This window comes from Hyaena hyaena, unplaced genomic scaffold (assembly GCF_003009895.1).
Source record: "Hyaena hyaena isolate Hyena2069 unplaced genomic scaffold, ASM300989v1 scaffold_293, whole genome shotgun sequence".
Lineage (NCBI taxonomy): Eukaryota > Metazoa > Chordata > Mammalia > Carnivora > Hyaenidae > Hyaena > Hyaena hyaena.
This window is the reverse complement of record NW_024080925.1, coordinates 1,153,053-1,162,635: the sequence shown is the minus strand read 5'-3', so window position 1 is coordinate 1,162,635 and position 9,583 is coordinate 1,153,053. Positions and strand designations below refer to the sequence as shown.

Genomic DNA, 9,583 nt, shown 5'->3' with positions numbered 1-9,583 from the left:
CTTTGACATAACTCGGGTATTAATTTTTAATAATTTTTTAATGTTTTATTTATTCTTAAGAGAGAGGGAGAGACAAGGCATGAGTAGGTGAGGGGCAGAGTGAGAGAGGGACACAGAATCTGAAGCAGGCTCCAGGCTCTGAGCTGTTAGCACAGAGCACAATGCAGGGCTCGAACTCACAAGCGTGAGATCATGACTTGAGCTGAAATCGGACGCTTAACCGACTGAGCCACCTAGGCGCCCTGGATATTAATTTTTTTAATGTAATTTATTCACTGGATGGGAAGAGGAAGATGGGAAACCTGGTTGCTGTAAAAAATAGACATATTTTTCACTTTAATTCTTTATCTGGAATCTATGTAAGTGTGCTGTTTGATTTTAGGTAGTTCAAAATTGTTAACGCTACTTGAAATCTGATGGCCAAGAACCCTGTAATATGAGATAACATTCATCAGGCAGGCTCACAGCCCTAATTCCAGAATAGTCTATGGCAACTCTTAAACCCTCCTCCATCCCCCAAACATGCATTTTGAGATAGCCAGGATAATTTTCTTCATTTCCTGCCCAGACAGCTGTGGAGTGTTGTAATTCTTTGTTAGACAGCTGCAGCATTTCTCCTTAGAAAAGGATACATCTTGTCAAGGATGCAGTTATTCTCAAATTTTTAGCCTATTTTTTAAACAGTGATGTACCCACCAGATGTAGAAATAGCTTAGCTTTAGAAACCGGAGAGCAAGGCCACAGCTAACATGTGGTTGCGTGCTTAGAGGTCAGCACTACAAACACCCGCCCCAGGTTTCTTGTAATCTCCACTGCTTCAGCAACAGTCCAACCCACTCCTGTTGGAAAATCCTCTGGACTCCTGAAAATAACTCCTTACTAGCGGAGTAAACCTTAACCATCTCCTACAAGCAGATAAAAAAATCTACATCTAGAAGGTGAGGAGTAGTCAATTTTAATCCTCAATTATCTCCTCCCTCCACATCCACAAAACAGCCCAGCTATCTTCTGATCTTTACTATGAAACTGCAGAGAGGAGAGAAAGAGCTAAAAGAAGATAAAATCTCGTGTGTGTGTGCGCGTGTGTGTGCGTGTGTGTGCGCGCGCGCGCATGCGTCCATGGGCAGTCATGTAGGAGGGAGACAGGCAACCACATAAAAATTGAAAATTACCTCAGATGACAGTAAGCGAGACAGGACTTGGAAGACCGCAGGAGCAGAGATGATTAGAGTGAGTGGGCACGTCGGGTGAGGGCTGAGAGGTTAGAATACTTAGATTACTTGGGAAATGTTGGACATTAGGTCAAGGGAGTTTTGTTACTGTGCCACGTCCTATAACTAAGATATCACAAATCACAAATAGCACAGATATGAGGGAAGATTTTTTCCTCTTAAGTGACTTCTTCTACTTTCAGAATAGCCTCTTACTGGGTACTATTTTAATTTTTAAAGGCACCTTAGCACTGGCAGAATGAGTCCAGAGGCAATTAAAAGTCCTTCTAGTTTCTTTGTGAAATTGGTGTTTAATAGCTTTGGGGGAAATTTCTCCAAATAAAAATTCTGTTTGCCCCATTTCTATTTCAGCATCTCTAATAATCATTAAATTTTGTTTGACAAGGAATGCCACAAGTTAAAGCTCCTTCCTAACTTTGTAAAATCAGTCACAGACTCTATTCCCCGAGGTAAAGAGGAGACAGCCTTTGTTCACAGCCTGGAAGTGCACGGAAACCATGCCACAAAGGTCAACTGGTCTGATGCAGTCAACAAACCTCTCTGAGTACCTACTACCGATCAGGTGTTTTGTTAGGCAGAGGCTGCAAGAAGGCAAATAAGACATAAACCCTGTCTCAAAAAACTTACATATTATGAGAAAGACAATCAAGGAAACAGGCACTTAAAATACAGGTTTATCAATATAACAGGGACAGCTACCTAAAGGGGGTCAGGGAAAGCTTCCTGACCAAATGAAGAGAAAATTCCTCCAAAAGCTAGCCCTTCTTAGAAGATATTCTTTTTTTTTTTTTAATGAGTATAGTTTATTGTCAAATTGGCTCATGTACAACACCCAGCGCTCATCCCAACAAGTACCCTCCTCAATGCCCATCACCCACTTTCCCCTCTCCCCCCACCCATCCACCCTTAGCTTGTTCTCTGATTTAAGAGTTTCTTACGGTTTGCCTCCCTCCCTCTCGGTAACTATTTTTCCCCCTTCCCTTCCCCCATGGTCTTCTGTTCAGTTCCTCAAGATCCATATATGAGTGAAAACATATGATATCTGTGCTTCTCTAACTGATTTATTTCACTCACTCAGCATAATACCTTCCAGCTCCATCCACATTGTTGCAAATGGCATGATTTCATTCTTTTTCACTGCCAGGTTGTATTCCATTGAATATATAAACCACATCTTCTTTATCCATTCATTTGTTGGTAGAAGTCCATTCTGATGGGGGTTTTTGGTAGTGTTGATGTTCAGGCAGGGTTAGCCATCTCTGAGAGCTTGATTAAAGTTTAAAGTCATGGACATGTACAAGATGAGTTACCCAGCACCATGTGCCAAATTCAGAAAGAGTTAAAAACCTATAGTCCGGGTGACCACTGCAGCACTGGAGAAAATTCTCATGAAGCAAGTTTGTGGTAAGCAATCTGTGGTGAATTTAGTGGAGAAAAGCTAGTCAAGGGTCCTTGCCACCAATCAGCTTAGAATGAGCAAGACTCCAGAGGTAAACTCCTGGGGTTGTTTTTTTTTTTTTTAATTTTTTAATGTTTATTTATTTTTGAAAGACAGAGCATGAGCAGGGGAGGGGCAGAGAGTAGTGGAGACACAGAATCTGAAGCAGGCTCTGGGCTCTGGGCTGTCAGCACAGAGCCCGATGCAGGGGCTCAAACCCACAAACCGTGAGATCATGACCTGAGCTGAAGTTGGAAGCTTCACTGACTGAGCCACCCAGGTGCCCCTGAACTCCCTGGGTTTAAATCACGGCTCTCCTGCTTACTAGATATTTGACCTTCGGCTCAACCTCTCTGTGCCACAGTTTCCTCATCTGGGAAATGAGGATAATAAGTTACACTACCTACTTCATAGGGTTGTTATGAAGAGTAAATGAGTTGATGTTTGGATAGTCTTTAGGATAGTTCTTGGCCCTTAGAAAGTGCTTTGAAAGGGAACTTTCCAGAACGCTCGGTGGAAAGCGGAGGTGCGGCGGCTGCCAGAGCTGCGCCCAGCAACGCGCTGCTTCCTGCTCCCCCACACCGGCCTCGGCCCGCTCACCGGCTGTAGAACATGGTGAAAGAAACTACTTACTACGATGTTTTGGGGGGTCAAACCCAATGCCACCCAGGAAGAATTGAAAAAGGCTTACAGGAAATTGGCTTTGAAGTACCACCCTGACAAGAATCCAAATGAAGGAGAGAAGTTTAAACAGATTTCTCAAGCTTATGAAGTGCTCTCTGATGCAAAGAAAAGGGAATTATATGACAAAGGAGGAGAACAGGCAATTAAAGAAGGTGGAGCAGGTGGTGGTTTTGGCTCCCCCATGGACATCTTTGATATGTTTTTTGGAGGAGGAGGAAGGATGCAAAGAGAAAGGAGAGGTAAAAATGTTGTGCATCAGCTCTCTGTAACCTTAGAAGATTTATATAATGGTGCAACAAGAAAACTAGCTCTGCAAAAGAATGTGATTTGCGACAAATGTGAAGGCCGAGGTGGAAAGAAAGGAGCAGTAGAGTGTTGTCCCAATTGCCGAGGTACTGGAATGCAAATAAGAATTCATCAGATAGGACCTGGAATGGTTCAGCAAATTCAGTCTGTGTGCATGGAGTGCCAGGGCCATGGGGAAAGGATCAGTCCTAAAGATAGATGTAAAAGCTGCAATGGAAGGAAGATAGTTCGAGAAAAGAAGATTCTAGAAGTTCATATTGACAAAGGCATGAAAGATGGCCAGAAGATAACATTCCATGGTGAAGGAGACCAAGAACCTGGACTGGAACCAGGAGATATTATCATTGTTTTAGATCAGAAGGACCATGCTGTTTTTACTCGGCGAGGAGAGGATCTTTTCATGTGTATGGACATACAGCTGGTTGAAGCACTGTGTGGCTTCCAAAAGCCAATATCTACTCTTGACAACAGAACCATTGTCATCACCTCTCACCCAGGTCAGATTGTCAAGCATGGAGATATCAAGTGTGTGCTGAATGAAGGCATTCCAGTTTATCGTAGACCATATGAAAAAGGACGCCTAATCATTGAATTTAAGGTAAACTTCCCTGAGAATGGCTTTCTCTCTCCTGATAAACTCTCTTTGCTGGAAAAACTCCTACCTGAGAGGAAAGAAGTAGAAGAGACTGATGAAATGGACCAGGTAGAACTGGTGGACTTTGATTCAAATCAGTAAAGACGGCGCCATTTCAATGGAGAAGCATATGAGGATGATGAACATCACCCTAGGGGAGGTGTTCAGTGTCAAACCTCTTAATGGGGCCAGTGAACAACACTGCTGGCATTCTGTATGCAGTAGTGAACAAGTGAAGGACTATAATCATAGCTCACTACTTGCTATTGTTTTTGTTTTAATATTCAATATAGTAGTGTTTTAAAAGTTAAATGAAGAATAAAATATATAAAAGCTCAAAAAAAAAAAAGAAAGTGCTTTGAAAGAGTTATGTTAAATAAAAGTCAGTATCATGACATCTCCTCCCATTTGATGTCTATCAAGATAGGGTAGCTGAACCATAAGTTGTTCCAAATAATATCTGCTTTTCTATGGATGAGATGACCTTTCTATGAGGGTCCCAAGCAGTCTTCTCTCTACCAAAAAAGATCCACTCAGATTATGTTCAAATAAAATAACTCATGGTCCCCTTTCCCCAGTTATGGCATAATGAATGGAATACATTTTCCCAGGAGATTCTTGCCTTGGTGGAGCTCATCATCGCCCCTCTTTTTAAAAATTGAACTAAAAGTAAGAGGCAGTCCCATACGAAGGGAATAGAGATCCCAAGATCTGATAACAAATTAGCATTAAACTCTACTGGTATCATTTTATACGTCTCTTCTCTTAAATTCAACATTGAATTTAATTATATTGATTGCCTTTGTCTTACCTCCAATTATAAAATTAATTTTTATCAGTCTTTTGCTTTTCCTATTGTTCTCCTCATAAGTTAGCAAACAGCCTTCATTCTCTAGGCCATTCATGTAGGAAAAAAAAGAAAGAAAAGAAAAAAGAGATTATACTTAGGCATACACATTACCCCTGAACTGACAGACTTCTACAAAACTAATTTCCCCATCCTCTTATCAGAAGTCTGGACTAAAGCAGCAGCCACATGGAAACTATTTATAAGCTGCACAGGGCAACTAAATGCCAGGAAGCAAAATTGGCTGCCTTTAAGATTTTACACCGACATTCCAAGTCCCAGAGCTATTTCTTTTTCAAAATTTTAATAATTAGTCATTTTCTTAAGCTGTGACTAGAAAAGAAAAAAAAAAGCTTCCTAAGAGGACATCAGGATTGTATTAAGCCACTTTGTCAGGCAGTTTAATAAGCATCCCACTGAGCAGGTCAGGAGCCACAGCCCCTCCCAGACTCTGTGCAGATAAAAACTCCACTGATAGGTACTTGAGTCCCTGACCTGCAAGTTAACACTCCCTGTTTTTCCAGACGGCCATTCTCCCGAGTGCAGGCTGACAATCATGTCAAACGGGGCTCAGACCTGACCACCAGCCTCATTTTCAATTGTGAGTAAAATCAGGATTTGAAGCCAGGCCTCTGAAGATCAGGCGCAATGACATGAACTTGGTCCCCTAATAAATCACAGCTGAAGTTAGTGTTCAGGAGAGCAAATGCTATACGATGCTGCCGGCAAGATGAATTCTATTACAGTCTCACTTGCCCCCCTTTGCCTTGGCTTAAAACTTTCAAAGAAGTTTAATCAGAGTTTCCCAAACTCCAAATTTATCCTTTGTTTAAAAGCAATTTTTTTGTTCTTTTGGGAAACCATCGTACAGATGGCCTCGGGGGGAATATTATATATTTTCTATTTATTCCGAGGGCTGTGGGCTTTCACAGGTCCAGAGTTTAGAGCAAAAATCATATGTGGATCGAGGAATTCTGAGTGAAGAAAACAAAAATTACATTCCAAGCCATTTTTGAAAGAGCAAAAAATTACATATCAAGTCATTTCTGAAGTACTTTTAACATTTTGTATTTTCTATCTAGAAATGCTGAAAATAAATAATAATACCTGAAAATTATGATGTACCTTCCGAATTCAGCTTCAGTGCAGCCGGTGATACTTAAGGAAGCATCACCAGTAAATATCAAAACATCACAGAAATATTGATGTTTTACCTCCATGCTCTTCTTAGCAATTTTTAAGTGGGCCAAATGGTATAAACTCAGCATTTAAAACTACAAAGTACAGTTTTTTTTTTCCTGATTCTTAACGCAAAGATGTGTACTCACAAAGAAAAATCAATTTGTCAACCTTGTGTGTACATGACATTTTTCATTTCCCCACTTGCTGAGGAGAAACACAGACAATGTGTGCTGCTGAATGAAGTGACATTTAAAGAATTGTGATTCTTTTTTCATTTGCCGCCTTAGTTACACTTAAATTTTTAAATATTATGTGAATAAGCCTTCTCTACATATTTGAAATCAAACCAGTAAAATTCGTTGCAAGGAAGCAAAATTTTCACCTACTCAACTCACCCTTTTATGTCTGTTGTCAAAATGATGCATTTAACAGCATCAAAAGGCTGAACCAATAGAAAATTCAGGCTCTTTGGGCAATATTTTACAAATTTATCCAAGTTTTCACTTGCCCTAAACTCACTTCTTTTCTCCCTAGACTCATGCCTTCAGGACCTAGCCCATCAGGACCACATTATTCTAACTGTTGAACTAGAAATAATTTATAGTTTCACATCATAAAAGAATCAGGTTTACCTCTTCAAGAAGATGGTTGGCATTGATGGTTATGTCTGCTATGTTTAGAATATTCTGTTTATCATATTCCATAATTTGAAAAACATGTTTTGGGTAAATATATTGCCTGCCCTGCTAGGTTGCAAGCAGAGCACTTTTTCCTAAAGTAGCTTCATGATACCAAACAAACCCGTTGCTCAGTCCCCCCATGCAGGCTGACAGCAAGTATCAAAGCCCATTCGGGCTTCAAATGCTTTCTACTCTGAAATGAGTCTTGTTCCACACTAGACCCATTTAGCATCCATGCCAGACTCTTTGTTACTTTGTTTCTTGAAAACAAGCCTTATAGGATTGGTCATCTTTTGGCTATTTTGTAGCTGAAGGAACTGAGACTCAGAAGGGTTTGGAGGAGTGAAGCCCACTTAGCTGTCAGGAATTGGGATCTAAACTGTCTGCATCCAAAACCTGGATTCCAATATCTGAGCCATCTTGTTTCTCTGTCTGGCCATAAGTGAAATATAATGGTCAAGATCTGAAGAGTAGGTTCAAATTCCACCTCTGCTTCTTCCCAGCTGTGGCACCGTGGAAAAGTGTTTAAACATTGAGTGAAATGAAGCTAGCAAGGTACATGTCCTATAAGACGTACTCAAAGATTAGAAAAAGTATGGAAAGCAGTCTGCCCAGTGTTTCTCATGCAGCAAAGTGTTCAATATGAAAGGGGCTATCAGGGCATGGAAAGTACCAACTTTATATATTCCAAATCACAGTGTGTGTATTCAAGGCATCTGTAGAGTTAAAATACAAAAGCCTTAGCCAGGGTCTTCATCATCCAGGAATTTAGCAATCATAATTAATGAAAATGTCTTTTATTAAACGCTCACCACTGGCAGGTGCTGTGATGGGTACTTTATATATACCATATCCATTGATTCTCACAACCAAGTGATGAACTAGAAATTAAACCTATTTTATAGTTGATGAGCACAACATTAGCAGTGGTCATATATTTAAGCAGCTGCTTATATAGAGGAGTGAAGGTGTGAACCCAGGCAGATGCCACGACCTAAGCTTTTACTATAGTTGTGTGGCCTACTCTACCATTCCCTGATTATCTCTGTGGCAGGATATGTAATGACTTGTCTAAATTCAACTGTTTTTGCTGTTTCTCTCTTTCTCTATGCATTAAAAGGATAGAATGCAAACATTTTAACTCACTGCCTAGATAATTTGAGGATTGAGACCTCCTTGCCCTCCAAGAAAGGGAAACTAGCTTCTCAGTTGCTAACAATTTGGGTTCAAAGGGTGCTGAACCCAACAATACACCATACACTGTGCAAGAAAAGGAATACAGGGTTTCAAGAGAGTTGAGTCCCTCTAAGGGACAAGGAGAGTTTCCCCCAGAATGAAAGTCTGTCAGACGGAAGTGACTTGGAAGAGGAGGTGAATAAGAGTCATGGGGACAGGAACCTCATCCCTAAAAGTCAGCTTCTCAAAGGACAGCTGTAAAGGGCCTGGGCGAAAGACAATCAATCAAAGAGGTAAACAGCCATAACTGAAACCAGCCTGCCTTGGATCAAACCCCAATTCCACTACTTACTAGTTTTGTGACTTTTGACAAGTGGCTTAACCGTTATGCTACTCAACGTCTACCTCAGATTTCTCTTCTGTAAAATAGGAATAATGTTAGCATTCTACATTATAGGGTTCTGAGGGTTAAATGAGTTGATACTTGTTAAGCCATTAGAATAGTATCTGGCCCAGAGGATGTGCTTAGTTATTATTTATACAATATTTGAGAGCTCTCGAGTTGGGTGAGAGCTCTGTCCCAAATGGAAGTCTGGGCCTTGGTCTGCACCCATGTCTGTGCTTGCATCAGCAGATCCTCCTGTTAGGGCTCAGAAATAATTCACTCTGGAAGGATCCAATGATAAGCTTGTGATTTTCCAGTGGGAGCAGGTCGTGACTTTGCTACAACCCTTCTCTGCCATTTGCAAATGTGACATGGGGACCACTGTAAATCCAAAATCAGAAAGCCTGTTAAAGTCAGAACTCAAATGATTCACAATGAAAACCCCAATTCCTCTTTCTTCTATCCCCACTTCTATTTTGCTCCGTTCCCACATGTATAAAATAAAAATACCACCCACCTCACAGGATCATTATGAGTATTAAATAAGATGACAAAAATCACCCAGCACAGTGCCTGACACATAGTAGGTCATTAAAAAAGTTTCTATGTCCTCCTTTCTTTCCTTAATCTAATGACAGCACTTATTGAACTGTTAAGGGATTAATGATTGAAGATTAAAGGCCTCATGAGATGCAGGGAATTGGTTCTATCATTAAGACATTGCTATGTATACCATATCTACTGATTTAGTCCTTCCTCAAATGCTTGTTTTTTTCATAATGTAGATAGGTTAGAAAGAACGACTTCAACATAGGTATAAAAATAAAGAATATAATAGTAGTGATCATTAATAATATCTAATTTCTTATATATAAGAACATTGGCCTCTGTTTCTTTTATAGACATGTCTGTATTTTTCTCTTTTGGTCCCTAGAAAGCTGAGTCATCATTTATTCCTATGTGTTAGAAAGAGATCTCTTCTGCCATCGTTGTTAAATTGACTTAAGCTCACACCACAG

At 40.3% G+C, this 9,583-nt stretch overlaps 1 protein-coding gene across 1 annotated transcript; it reads left to right on the top strand.

Moving 5' to 3' along the window:
* The first annotated feature begins 3,307 nt into the window (after positions 1–3,307).
* On the top strand, positions 3,308–4,630 carry LOC120241893 (dnaJ homolog subfamily A member 1-like). The gene has a single exon (XM_039247276.1). The coding sequence runs from the start codon at positions 3,308–3,310 to the stop codon at positions 4,394–4,396; it is 1,089 nt and encodes a 362-aa protein (XP_039103207.1). The 3' UTR covers positions 4,397–4,630.
* Positions 4,631–9,583: the final 4,953 nt, after the last annotated feature.

Coding starts and splice junctions, on each gene's coding strand:
- LOC120241893 (XM_039247276.1), top strand. CDS start 3,308: ATGTTTTGGGGGGTCAAACCCAATGCCACCCAGGAAGAATTGAAAAAG.